Source organism: Corythoichthys intestinalis, chromosome 2 (assembly GCF_030265065.1).
Source record: "Corythoichthys intestinalis isolate RoL2023-P3 chromosome 2, ASM3026506v1, whole genome shotgun sequence".
Lineage (NCBI taxonomy): Eukaryota > Metazoa > Chordata > Actinopteri > Syngnathiformes > Syngnathidae > Corythoichthys > Corythoichthys intestinalis.
In genome coordinates, this window is record NC_080396.1 from 63,415,201 (window position 1) to 63,430,196 (window position 14,996).

The 14,996-nt window shown below is 39.2% G+C and overlaps 1 protein-coding gene across 1 annotated transcript; it reads left to right on the forward strand.

Moving 5' to 3' along the window:
* Positions 1-1,573: 1,573 nt before the first annotated feature.
* LOC130912530 (PRELI domain containing protein 3B-like) lies at positions 1,574-14,839 on the forward strand. Its single transcript, XM_057830671.1, has 6 exons — positions 1,574-1,731; positions 2,375-2,543; positions 2,624-2,713; positions 6,260-6,330; positions 6,540-6,642; positions 13,860-14,839. Exons 1-6 carry the CDS (start codon positions 1,700-1,702, stop codon positions 13,974-13,976), a joined length of 582 nt encoding a protein of 193 aa, XP_057686654.1. The 5' UTR covers positions 1,574-1,699; the 3' UTR covers positions 13,977-14,839.
* The last annotated feature ends 157 nt before the right edge of the window (positions 14,840-14,996 follow it).

Here is a 14,996-nt window from a genome sequence, read left to right on the forward strand (position 1 = left end):
GTGTGCTTCTCATCATATATGTCACAGAGACATAACAGAGATTCCTTTTTATACTGTAATACCACACCCACAGGAAGTGCACACTATGGCAACAGCAGTGTGACACAAATATGTCACACCCTTTAAAACGTTTTTTTTTTTTTCCAATTTTTCTTTGTTTGGATCAATTATTTATCATCTAATCGGAGAAAAGGCGAAAGTAACACAAAATAAATAAATAAAATTAAGCAATGGTTATGTGGTAGATATCCGTCACTTTTTTACAGACACTATTTTTTTTCATTGTGATCTAATTTGTTAAAAAGTTTAAAACATGCGAGTGAAAAATTTTTCAGTCTTTTTTTTTTTTTTTTTAACTAAATATTAGACATCAAATAATGACTCTAAGCTAAAAATGACAGACATTGCGAATAATAAATCTAATTACTTACCTTCTTTTTATGGCTGGGTTGAAACAAAAGCGGTTGCGCAACGTCTGTAAACAGGGGTCTCCAGGGTAAAATGGACAAAGCCTTGTCTGTGTTTTCTGTATGTATGTATATATATATATATATATATATATATATATATATATATATATATATATATATATTTATGGCGGAAAACACTCAGGTGACTTGAAGTTCCGCTCTGAGACCCTCAATTTAGCCAACTTTCAAAATTGTCCGATATGCACGTGTGATACATAATTGGAAAGCTTAAAATCTCAATTTTCTGGGGGGAAAAAATTTTGAACAGGAGAGCATTTTTAAATAAAAAATATTTTTTTAAACAGCAAAACCCTATCGTGAGAGCACGCAAGAGCAGAATTACAGACGCCATGACTTTAACGAGATATTTTCGCGTAATTAGCTTGTTTTGATCCAAAAACTCCATGTAGCATGTATCACTGAGTTTCAAGACACAGCTGTGAATGGCCACGGCTGGATTGTTCGGGGATTTTACGGGTGAAACATGGTAATATAACAAGGGTCGCGATGCAGAACTCGCAGACATCAAGGAGTGGTCGAGATTTTTTTTTTTGTACATTTACCCTTTTAAACTTTTTTTCTTTTTCAATTTTTCTTTGTTTGGATCGATTATTGATCATCTAAAATATTGGGGAAATGCAACAGTAACAAAAAAATACAATTAAGCGATAGTTAGAGGTAGAGATCCGTGACTTATTTACAGACACTGTTTTTTTCATTGTGACGTAATTTGTTAAAAAGTTTAAAATATGCCACTGAATAATTTCTTAAAGTCGTTTTTTTTTTTAAAACGAAATATTAGACATCGCGGTTGCGCGACGTCTGTAAACGAGGGTTTTGGGGGCTTAGAACAGTTGTTTTGGCCTTAAAATACAGCAGTTTCTTTTAAAGAGGAGTGCAAGAGCAGAAACTGCTTTTTCAGTCTTGTCTGTGTTTTCGGCCATAAATATAAAACCTCCAAAATATTTCGAAAATCATAAATAATTAATATTTTAGTGAAACACCCCTTTCCGTAATTCATGAAAAGAAAAAAAAAAGGAATTGAGAAAATAACATGTTTGTACCGCAGGAGGGCGTAAGTGCGTCAAGACCGCTCGCCATGTTTGTCCCGTCCGCCCTTCCGTCCATGTGTTTCGTCTGTATGTCCCTCGTTCCTTGCGTCCTCCTTCCGCCCTGCGGTCACGCTGTCACCTTCGCCGGCCCGCGGCTCTCCAGCTCTGCCGACAAACATGAAGATCTGGGCGTCAGAGCACATTTTCAAGTGAGTGTTTTAGTCTTTCCGCGCGTGGCCACCATTGCCGAGTGTTCAGTCGAAGCTTCATTCCTCCTTCAAAAACTCTTTACGTACTTCGATGGGTCTCTATAGCTTGAAGGCTAGCGACATCGTGCTAAGTTGGGCAACTTCCTTTGAGTATAAGTTCTGTCAAATGTATCTAAAGGGGTTGTTGGTGTTTTTACCATTTTTGAGCCTCTGGAGTAGTAGACCACTGAATAATGACGTTAATATTGTTAACCTAAAAGTTCGGCGTTATCGGCACGTATGTTTTTCCATATCAGTAACAAAAACATCACCTTTGGAGATATTTAAATCATCATATCTGTCATCACTTATCATGTTAGAAGCTGACATAAGTGCGATTACATAACAGTCTGCTTGCCGAGACGAAGTGATAGGGGGCGTTTCCCATGGCAACAGTTGATACTGATAGAGACTATTTCAACACTGTCTGTGCACTCATATTGATGAGCCAGGAAAATAAGTCTTACTATGTCACTTAAATCATTCACTGCCATTGACGCCGATAGACGTCCAAACCATTTGGACTGGGCGCTATTATTCATGCTTGCACGCCCCCCCCCCCAAGTTCAAATGATTTGCATGCTGTACCACATGCTTTTAACAGCCACCCATGGGAGACGGTGACCAAGGCCGCAATGCAGAAATACCCCAACCCCATGAACCCCAGTGTGTTTGGTGTAGATGTTCTGGACAGAAGTGTGGACGCTGAGGGACGGTTACACAGTAAAAGACTGCTCAGCACCGAGTGGGGTCTTCCCGCCATCGCCAAATCTGTAAGTGCACATTGTCATTACTTGAAAAATAAGGCCAAGATTAAAACTAAACATTTTGTGACATATTCTTTTTTCTGTAGATAATTGGCTTAACAAGGACGTGCACTTATGTTCAAGAACATTCAGTAGTGGACCCCAAAGAGAAGGTCTTTGAGCTCAAATCTACAAATGTGAGTCATGATTGATGCAGGTGCATTCTAATAACACAACAATATGCTAGAAAAGTCCACTTATTTCTGGAGGTGGGTAATAACACGTTCCTTGTATTCAATTACATTTACTTGAGTAGCTTTTTTAGAAAAATGTACTCCAAAGAGTAGTTTTTCCAAGCCATACTTCTTGAGTAGATTTGTGAAGAAAAAACGCTACTCTTTCCCTTCTACTTTGGGCTACACGAGAATCGTTACATTTTTCCTATTTATTCTCCATACTAGATTTTTTTTGTTGTTGCCAGCAATGCCAAGAGTAGCACTACCAATTTCACCAATGAGGCATCACAACAATAATCACCCGACTCCATTATACCAATCAAACGCAAGCTTTTCATTCTATGATCATGCCAGCTTGTTCAATCGCCCGGCATCTGTAAAGCACCATAAAAAATGAAATATTTGACATAGAGCAAGAGCACCGTCCTCAACATGACTCGAAAGCGCAGATTTTGACCTCTCTCCCAGTTTTTATTTGGCACCGATTGACCACGGAAAACCTGAAAAAAAGATCCTTTTAATATTATAGGAACTATGAAGGAACTAATCACTATTCAAACTAGGGACTATTTTCTCCACCAGAGGGCACTCATGCTCTTTGGACGAGTAATGTTTCATTTCTGTCATTTTTTTCTCTCTCACCAGAATTCAATCATTTTAATTTTTTTGTATTTCTTTAGCTTAATGTGGTTATGCAATGGGTTATTGTAAGCTATCATTATAACAACAGTTCATATAGATAACTTTGTGCTGAGAAAAATATAATTCCATATAAATAAAAAAAAAAAATCTAACAAAAATGTAAGCAGTTACTCACAATGTTTTTCGTTACTTGAGTATTCTTTTCACCAAATACTTTTTTACTTGTACTTAAGTACATTTTTTGGATGACTACTTTTAATTTTGTCATATTATTTTGAAGTAACGCTACAATTACTTGAGTACAGTTTTTGGCTACTCTACCTACCTTTGCCTATTTCACTAGTTGAATTCCAAAAGGTATACTTATTACAGTATATGGTCAAAAAAAATTTCAAGGCTTATTCACTTAACGCCTTCCTTGAAATTCATAAACCAGTGTATGTAGTTTTGGTCTTTAAACTTTTTAATGTAATACGATTAAAATAGCAAAAACAGTATGCAGTGTTGTAAGGCTGCAGCTGTCGATTACTTTAGTAATTGATGAATCTATTGATTAGTTCGTTAGCATCTTCAGGTAAAAAGAAGGAAACAAGTGTTATTTTATTTTTTAATTTTTTTATTTAATTTAATTTTTTTAATTTCGGCTTGCCAAGATTGCACTGTCAAAAGAGCATTAAATGCGAATACAAAATACAATTCCTGAGTGTTTCTTAAAACTATGCACTATTGCATAGTTTTAATAATGCAAACTATTGCACTTTCATTTCACAAGAGCAATAAATGCCTTTGAATTTAAATAGAAATACCTGCGCTTAGCCTCAGATGGTGTATATTAAATAAAAACAAATGATGGTTGAAGTACAACAAAAAAACATTTGGCTAACATGCAGAGCAAAGGTTTGTTTGCTTAAATGCTGTAAAATGCTAACTTTTTATTTTACAAAGCTCTTAACAAATCGTTCAAACACATATTTCCACAAAAAAAATCTAAATACACTTCTTAACTAAATTACGAATGCATAAACAAACATTAACGCAAATAAAAACTTACAACCTTGTGTTGGCCTTAACAGGGGAGCAGTTGGATTCAGTCATTAGAGATATGTCATATTCACTGTTGCCACTAGAGGGCAGTGTATCCAACCAAATCAATAAAACTAAATACAACACGTTCGAATCAAACCTTTACCACCACCACCGCTTCACTCTAATTAAACTAATCCTCGAAGCAGCAAAATTCAAACCTTTTTTTAATCGAATAACTTGGGTTAATCGATTAATCGTTGCAGCACTAAAGTGTTGTTCTTGGCAGCCCTTTTAATTTTTGTCTTAGTGTTAGTCTTTTGGACGATAATACTTATTAGTCTTAGTTGTATTTTAGTCATCTCAAAATGTGTTTGTCTTCATATAGTTTTAGTCGACGCTTAGTAAAAATGTTTTCGTCTGTAAAATTAAAACTATGACTCCAAAAATGAAATAAATATTTTCAGTTATTCCGAATGAACATTGACAGACAAGCACACATTGTAGTGCCTGCAAGGACAACGCCAACTTGGTGATAATACACACTTAGCAGGAAAACAGTAAATTATTTTCAGTTTATTATACCCACCTGCACGCCACGAACTTTATGTAAAAATAAAAGAGTTGTGTTTTAAGAGGACGCTCACTGTTAGCATTTACCTAACACTAACGCAAACATGAATGCTATGCTAACGCTACGAGTTACATTTAATGTATGATGCTCATTCAGCACAGACTTTTAAAGGCTAAAGCAACATTGCATATTCTCTCCGGCCAAGATATGAAAACAAATCTTACCGTGTGTGTACGTGCAAGCCTTGAGACTGGAGAGGACCTTGCATTGGTGAGTGAGCATTGGTGAGTGAGGGTGGTGCGCAGCACGTCACATTAGTGAAACAACCAGACACTGCTGCGGTGAAGGTTAACTACACATAAAATGTCCCACAATGTGAACATGTGACTGAAACTATTGCGCATCTTCGTCTCGTTCTGGTCTCGTCGGACAAAAACCTTATTAGGCTGGTTATGTTTTAGTCTACCAAAACACGTTTTTAGCTCGTTATCGTTCCGTCGTTGTCATGAAAAAAAGTGTTCGTTGACGAAATATTTTCGTTATCGTCATCGCTGATGAAAACAACACTGACATTATGAAACCAACGCCAACGCCAGATAATGAAGTAATTTTGGGCCATTTAAGGTCATTTACCTGTTGATTTTCAGTTACTTCCTGTTGATTTTGGGGTATTTTATGGGCCACTTCCTGTTTATTTTGAGTTACATAACAGGAATGTGCCCTGGGAATCACCCAAATAAATAGGCGGTGACTCAAATTCAACAGGAAATGACCTGTAAATGCCCTAAAATGGACAGCAAGTGACTTGTAAAAGCCCTGAAAATGGGGCAGAATGACTGTGAATGCTCTGGTTTTGAATGAACGAACGTTCCCAGTCTAAATGAATTGGGCGTCGAGCACCGTCAATGCAGCTTAGAGTTAACTGAGACACCATCATTCGTGGAAGATTTTGGTAGCAACTTGTTGGTTCGTTTTTTTGATGTTTTTTTTTTTTCAAACATTGACACCTTTTTAAAACGATATCTCGAATCTTGGCAGGAGTATATCGATAACCTTATGGGATACAAAGTATCATGATATATCACCATTTCGATATTTGGTCACACCCCTAACATATACATACAATATAATATTCTTTTTAACTTCCATACATATAAAGGCACTCATCTTGTGGTTTGGAAAATGATGAAATACTTCCACAAAGCTGCTCCACCTGTTTTTTTTTTTTTAACCTCAGGCAAAGTTCGACTTTTGTTTTTTCCTTTTAGATCTCCTTCACAAACCTGGTGTCCGTAGATGAGAAGTTGACTTATAAACCTCATCCACACCATCCTGACAAGTATGTATTCATGCCATTTGTGAATACTCGCACACATTGATGCATAAAAATGGTAATCAAGAATGTCTCATTTTACTAACAATATGAACGATGACCACATACTCTGTGACTTACACTGATAGTGAATGAATTAAGCTAAGGAAAACTTTTGAACTGAAATCCACTTTCCCTGAAAGGGTTAATTAACTGAATATTTTTTCATTGACCAGAACGGTTCTGACCCAGGAGGCTCTGATCAGTGTAAAAGGTGTCAGTCTGAGCAGCTACCTCGAAGGCCTCATGGCTAACACCATGACTGTCAACGCCGGCAAGGTGAGGATCAACTTCGACTTTTCCATCATGCCTCCTTTCCTCTCAACAAGGGCTGCAATTAAATATTATTTTCATAATGGACTAATCGGACGATTAATTGAACGATTAATTGGATAAATGTCACTTTTTTTAAAGTTGAACTTCAAGTTCTTATAGGCATTTTTTTAAGTAACAGTGAAGACAAAATGGATGACTATTTCTTCCAAAAATAATAATTCAATACAGCTTCCTGACTTAACTGTAGTCTACAACTGTACTGTTTTAAGTACATAAAACTTGTTTTTAATTAAGGTTCTGAGTGTAAAACATAGAATTTGCCAGTACACAACAAAAGACCTGTTCATTCAATCAGTTTTCTTAATCCAACAATTGTTCATACAGTGGGGAGAACAAGTATTTCATACACTGTCGATTTAGCTGGTTTTCCCACTTGCAAGCCATGTAGAGGTCTGTAATTTGTATCATAAGTTCTCTTCAACTGTGAGGGACGGAATCTAATACAAAAATCCAGAAAATCACATTGTATAATTTTTAAATAATAAATTTGTATTTAACTGCATGAAATAAGTATTTGATACATTACCAACTAGTAAATATTTCGGCTCTCAGTTCTTTAAGAACCCCTCCTGTTCTCCACTCATCACCGGAAGTAACTGCACCTGTTTGAACTTGTTACCTGTATAAAAGACACCTGTTCACATGCTCAAACAAACAAACTCCAACCTCTCCACAATGGCCAAGACCAAAGAGCTGTGTAAGGACATCAGGGATAAAATAATAGACCTGCACAAGGCTGGGATGGGCTACAGGAAAATAAGCAAGCAGCTTGGTGAGAAAGTAACAACTGTCGGAGCGATTATTAGAAGTTGACGGTCAATCTGCCTCGTTCTGGGGCTCCATGCAAGATCTCACCTCGTGGGGCATCACTGATCATGAGGAAGGTGAGGGATCAGCCCAGAACTACACGGCAGGACCTGGTCAATGACCTGAAGAGAGCTGGAACCACAGTCTCGAAGAAAACCATCGGAAACACATTACACCGTCATGGATTAAAATCCTACATCGCACGCAGGGTCCCGCTGCTGAAGCCAGTGCATGTCCAGACACGTCTGAAGTTTGCCACTGACCATCTGGATCAGTGCTTCTCAATTATTTTCTGTTACGCCCCCCCAAGGAAGACGTAAATGTTTCGCGCCCCCCCCAAACTCTCTGCCGCCACTGTAATAGTATAATTTGTCTATAAAATTACCATTATAAATACACATCTGCCTAACATTGTGTCCTTTTTTCCTAATAAAGAAAAAAAGTAACATAGATCAACTTATAATAAAGTATAACTTTATTAACATTGTTTTGTTTGTAACAGAGAAGACTTGACGCGCATCAGTTTGCCTGAATAAAAAAAAAAAAAGTCCCATCCAAATTAAAAAATACACTCAAGGAACATTTTTTACCATTTGATACAGAAAAATAAAATGTAATAAAATCAGTAAATAATAACAAATTAAAATTGATTAGAAACATTCAATCATGACGACAATATGCCAAAAAAAATTGACCGAAAAAACAAAACTGAATAAAAGAAAGAAAAAAAAAAAGCGTCCTTGGACAGAAGGACAGTTTCTATTTTTGTACCTCCTTTGCAATGGTGTGGAGTTATCTTGAAATGAGCATGCTAACAATGCTAATGGGTTTACTGATATTACACTGACAAAACAGAACGATTGTTGGAAATATTCGGCCGTTTTCGGTGAAAAACAATCAAGCGGCTTATCAATGAGATTGGGGTCTAATGTCTTCAAGTGGCGTCTTAATTGTTTTGGCTTCTGGCTGTCCGCTATAATTATTTTTAGACACAGTAAACAGTGGTCTTTCCTCATTACCCACTGTAGTAAAAGTCAAAACTAAAAGGCAAACGGCACGAAAAAAACGCATTCTCGGCGGCCGAGGTAGAACCGTAGGTGAGGGCGGTCGTCGTGACGATTCCAAGCCGAAAATGGCACTTTTCGGGCGGCGACGTGAGAACTGGACAAGACAGTGGGTCGCTACGTGAGTTAGTCCGGTGTTCGGCCATTCCTTACTACGCGGCGAAACGTCCCACACAATGCTCAGGGCGCTTGCGCATGCATTCACACGCATGCGCACATCGGTTAGAGGTGGCGATTACTCACTATTTATTTAGTTATTTAGAACCTTTTCACAGCCTCAAAGATACTTTTTGCATGTGTTACACTCTCATACTTTTAACCATTGTGTTTTTTTGTGTTAGATTTGAAGCAGTTGACCACATTAGTCACGTAGCGTGTTTAAACCGTCCTTATTTGATATAACTACATTTAAGTATTTTCTGCAGGCATTTTTTTAGTACCTTATTCCTGTATGCATCTAAACAAAACAAGTTTAGAGCGCACGGTAGTACTTTAGGTGTCAAATTAGACTAATGTAGGACGTTTCGCCGATGTAGCATATTTTGGCGGAACACCGGTCGGAAAACGGCTTTCGAAAACGGCGGCGGAGCACTGCTCTTCATATCTGTTTTCTGTGTGTGCTGAGTGCTCTTCCTTAGTTCATAAATACTGCGCGCACTCTGAAAAGGAGAGCGCCACTGCCACCCACTGAGTGGATGTGCAAGTACACTTTATTCCAGTACGGCCAAAAAAAAAAAAAAAAAAAGGAGAAAAAAAAAACATATTCCCCGAGGTCACATGCGCCCCCCCTGGCATTGCTCTGCGCCCCCCCAGGGGGGCGCGCCCCACTATTTGAGAAGTACTGATCTGGATGATCCAGAGGAGCAATGGGAGAAGGTCATGTGGTCGGATGAGACCAAAATGGAACTTTTTGGTCTAAACTCGGCTCGTCGTGTTTGGAGGAAAAAGAAGGATGAGTACAACCCCAAGAACACCATCCCAACCGTGAAACATGCAGGAGGAAACATCATTTTTGGGGCTGCTTCTCTGCCAAGGGTAGGTACAGGACGACTGCACCGTATTGAGGCGAGGATGGATGAGGCTATGTATCGCCAGATCAGTGAGAGCCCTGAAGATGGGTTGTGGCTGGGTCTTCCAGCATGACAAATACCCAAAGCACACAGCCAAGGCAACTAAAGAGTGGCTCCGTAAGAAGCATCTTAAGGTCCTGGAGTGGCCTAGCCAGTCACCAGATCTGAACCCGATAGAAAATCTGTGGAGGGAGCTGAAAGTCCGTGTTGCCCGGCAGCAACCCCGAAACCTGAAGGCTCTGGAGAAGATCTGCATGGAGGGGTGGGCCAAAATCCCTGCTGCAGTGTGCGCAAACCTTGTCAAGGACTACAGGAAACGTTTGGTATCTGTAATGGCAAACAAAGGTTTCTGTACCAAATATTAAGTTCGATTTTTGTGATCTATCAAATACTTATTTCATGCAATTAAATGCAAATTTATTGTTTAAAAATCATACAACGTGATTTTCTGTTTTTTTTTTGTATTAGATTCCGTCCCTCACGGTTGAAGAGAACTTATGATACAAATTACAGACCTCTACATGCTTTGCAAGTGGGAAAAACAGCAAAATCAGCAGTGTATCAAATACTTGTTCTTCCCACTGTAAATACAATCCAAATCCAAAAGCACACTCTCTTGTATGACAATTTACAGTTTGAATGGGAGTTGGTGTTGAAAGGAGACTAATCTGTTATATGAATGGGTTTATGTGTGTGGTTTTGATGAAAAGAAATGAGACAACTTAGTAACTAACAATAACTCAAGTGCAAATATGCCCCACCAAAACAATAAAGACGGACACTTAAGACACTGATGAGCATAATCGGTAACTAGCTTAGCGCTCCCTGCTAAGAAATAACGTCTCATCAACAGGGAACACAAACGATACGATTGGCTTCATTTTCCCACCTTTGACGAGGGCACACTGGATCTACACACACAACTCACTCAAGACAATCTAACTCTCAACACATCGTAAATATTAATGATTCAGCAACTCAACCTGAGTGAAGCAGTGAACTCTGTCTCTCTCTCGCGCTAATCACAAACCAACAAGAACCCAAACGGGACTGCTCATAGCTGTCGGCAAAAATCGATACTCAAAATTTGTCGGCAATAAATTTATTAATTGATTTTTAGCGATTAGTTGTTGCAGCCTTACACTCAATCAGGGTGACCACATGTCTGGTTTTAGGATGGACACTCAGCCTCTTCAGTGACGTGTCCGGCGTCCGGCACAACCATTAGTCGGAGGCCATTTTTCAAGAAAATTGGCTGCGGTTGAGTTTATGTGAAGCAACTCAGGCCCACGGTTGTCACTACTGGTCCGTGATTGTCCAAGTGTGGATCCAGTTAAAAATGTTCGATATCATCGGTTCAATAAATGTAAACAACTCTACACGCATGGCTATCTGACGACATAATTTCCTCGCCAAAGTTTTACAACAGTGCAAGCAAAAGCAGCACAATTTCCTCGCCAAAGGAGTTGACTCGTTCCACGGTTTCTGCACGCTTTGCTAGGGTGACGTGCATGTGAGCAGCAGGGGCAAAGCAAACCTTAGAACATCACGCGGAGAGCATTAAAAATAAAAGAATGAGGCAAACAGCAAGTGCATCGACATTGAAAACATTTTTTCGAAGACCCTCATCGCCTCTAGATAATAAAATAACTCTAAAGTTGTTTCTTTTATAAAGGGTTCACTTCTTTGGAGCAATTAAATGCTCACTTAGTTTTTACACACGAAAATAAGTTGTTTTTAAGAACTTTGTTTGTTACAAATGTTACTTGTTAACAAGCCCGTCGACGAGGGGGGCAACCGGGTATGTTGTCCTGGGCCTCAGGACCATAGGGGCCCCTGAATAAGCCTTAATTTATTTTACTTTACATTCACATATTAAGTTCTACTAGGTATATACTTAAAAACTTTAACATATTAAAACATTTCAAATATATATTTTTTCCTTTTTTTCACAAGGATACCTCCCACCCCCCTGTCTTAGCAGAGAATGGTTTGACCCTGCTTCGGCGCACTCAAGTGCTACGCATTTTCTTGTCTTTGCCAGTGACTGTAGCTGGAGGAGAGCGAGCCTTCAGTAAAATGAAAATTAAAAAATTAAAAAATTACCTATGCTTCACCATATCACAGGGCAGGCTTAACAACCTAGCCATTGTTACCAAACTGCACTTTATGGTAAGTTGCACCATAGTGTGGAGTGGACGGGTGGACGGCTCGTGTCGTCAGTTCATCCGGGTCTTCCTTGAGGAAGGTGGCGATGTGCATAAAAACGCTGAGACGCGTCGGATGGCTTTTTGCTGTAACTTATATTAACCAATGGAGGACTCACAGCCACTCAACTCAGCACACCACTCAACGCAACAACTCTCAACAACTCCTATCTCACCCCCTTACGCTCGCCCACCTCTTCGCCTGCGTCAAATTGGTAAAGCCGGTCATATTGTTGGGGACCTGCGGCCCCTTGGGGATGCCGGTAACACCATGCTCGCCATTAAGCGTGAGCTTGCTCAAAAACTGGATTTCACTGATATCATAAATGCCTTTGCTGCCAAAAAATCTAGGTGCGTCACTGTTTGAGAGCTTGATAACCCCAGGGTTGTGGAGGGGGCAGGCACAGGATGTTTAGTTATTAGGGGTGTGCCATCTTACGCACCCCACGATTCGATTCGATTACGATTCCGGGTACTACGATTCGATTATTGAACAATTATCACGGTTATCGCGATTATCGATGAATTGTGCATTACTAATTAATTAATACAGTAGCCAAACAAATTTATGTCCATTATATATTTAAAGTATCCTAATGATTCAACAGGAACGATGGAAACATGCCAGTACAACAAAAAGCTGCTGTCAAGCTGCTTTTTTATTTATTTACTTATTTATTTTTGTACAAGAAAGTGCAAAAACATTAACCATTTTAAAGGGAGTACTTATTTCTCTCAACAATACAATAAAATTTACACAGGTGGAATGAATTCCACATTTTCTGGAAACAAAGTGTCTTTAGAAGTAAGACTTATTTTAATCAATATACTTTGTTTTCACAGATTTCTGTACTGTTTCGCATGTTTTTTAGTGTTACCGCTGTACTTAATCATGGTTTTACACATTCTGCATATGAAATACACATTAGCGAATTAGCTAATTAGCTTAGCGCTCGGCGCTAACTATTAACATCTCAAAAACAACAACAATAAAGGCTAAACAGTACGAGAGCGTTCGTGTACTCACCTCTTATAGATGCACACGGGTCTTAGCAACACACTCAGGACATTTTTCAATTGAAATGCCTTAAAACTACTGCTGGACATCTCAAAGACAAGGAGCAATGAACTATCTCTCTTCCCCTCTCGCTCTAAAAAAAAAAACTTGCGCACAAAAGCGCGACCACCGCTTCTGTCCTGCCTGTGTCATACACAAAATTATTTTCCAGTCTTTTAAAAAGGAGTAAATCTCTCTCTCAGTAACCGGCAGCATCCATCATAACGTGCGTGCGCCCGTTAACGGTGCCCGGGCGGCAGACCTGTCTTGAATTTTGTTCTGCTACGAGCGGCTGCCATAAAGTTATGAGGGAAAATCATCGTTTTTGAACCTTTTATGAATCGTAATCGAATCGTCACGTGTCGAATCGCGATGCATGTAATAATCCATTTTTGGGAAATCCTCTATTAGTTACACTGTTTTTTTGCTTAACAGGCAGGCATAGCACTCTCAGTTGTATTGTATTATAGCCTTCATGGGACAATAGATGGAAATTGTTTGTTTATATTGTGTCGCATCACATTACGGTCTGTTAAATTTAACTGTCCATCTCCCGTTTCCATCTCCCAATGTCACCCCATCCCCGGTGGCAGGGATGGGGTGGGGGGGCCCTATAATGGTCTCTTGTCCCCAGGCCCCTGCAAGTCTGTTGAGAGCCCTGCTTGTTAATACCGTTTTAAAATAAGTTATGTTCTGGGACATGTTGCAATTTGAAAACGCTGTACTGTAAACTAAAACAAATATCAAAAATAGTTTGACCTTTATTTGGAATTTTTTTACTATGTAGTTCCACAAATCTGATCTATAAACTGTGCAAAACTTTATTGTTGATGAAAATACACCGCAAATCCAATGTATTATTTTTTTGAAAAGATGCCCTTTGTTTTGACCTCATGAAAGTGGTCGCCCTACGCTCAACTCATCTTTCCCAATTCTTCCCGTTTAAACGTCTCAGGGCCGCGAGGCGATGGAGTGGGTCATTCGGCGGTTGAACGCAGAAATTGAGGAGCTGGCGGCGACGGCTCGTGGAACCATGCGTGTGCCTATGGCGGCTGCTGTTGCCAACAAATGATACCGTGACTCCACCTGTCATGAACTAACACGCCTCTATGATTGGCGGCACACCTCATCAGCCAGTACAGCCTAATTAGCACAGCCTCTCCTGAGATACTTTTGTACGTGAGCGTGTGTGTGAGTGAGCGAGAATCAGTATTCTGCCATTTAGCCTTCATTCTTGTTACGATTTTATTCCCACTGTGCCACAAGCTCACTCCTTCATTACAGTAACTTTCGTCGCATTTTGACAGACTTAAAAGCACTGTTAACAGCCGTTATCATCTTTAAATGTATCCGTGTGGACGGACTGGCTGTTTCAGAGCGTTTGGACAACGAATGATTCTGTTAGCATGACTTGAGTCGCTGTACGTCTTATTCTGCAGTGCTTCAAAGTGGCAGGAAGGATTGATGAGATGTTTGAGGTTTTTCAAGTCATCCTGAAGTTTTAAAGCTGCATGAAGATCTGTCATCTGCCTCAGCCATCCATTCATGCAGTAATTCCTTTAACGAACTGTGATTTCTTTTCCGAGGGGGAACATTTTCAGAACAGCGGCTGTAAATAGGTTTCAATTTATATTTTGATGGTGTTACATTCCAAGAATGTGAACCTGTAACTACAAGAAGGAGAAACACACACAAAAAAATGTTTCAGAATAAAGGGACGCCATTGTTTTACGATGATGGTGGTAAAAATGTCAAATTGTCTGACTTTCTCTTTCCTGTTTAACTTGTCTGTGACCACTGTTGTTAAGTAGCCCTACTTCAACTTGTTAGTTAAACCATAATTTTAATTTCGCATAATGTTAACAGAGGGTCTCCTCATGATACGATTTGCGATACAAGGCTCACGATATGGCAATACAACAATAATTGATATAATGGTCAGGAAATCCTTCCCAGATACTCTACAAAAAAACTAATAAACAGGAACAACAAGTAATTTTTATCCTTCTGCTGTGAGTTTTATCACTAGTTGACGTCCAATCCATTTGAAGTGAAACAGATTGGCCGTCTATGACTGTCAGTGGCAGCCAAT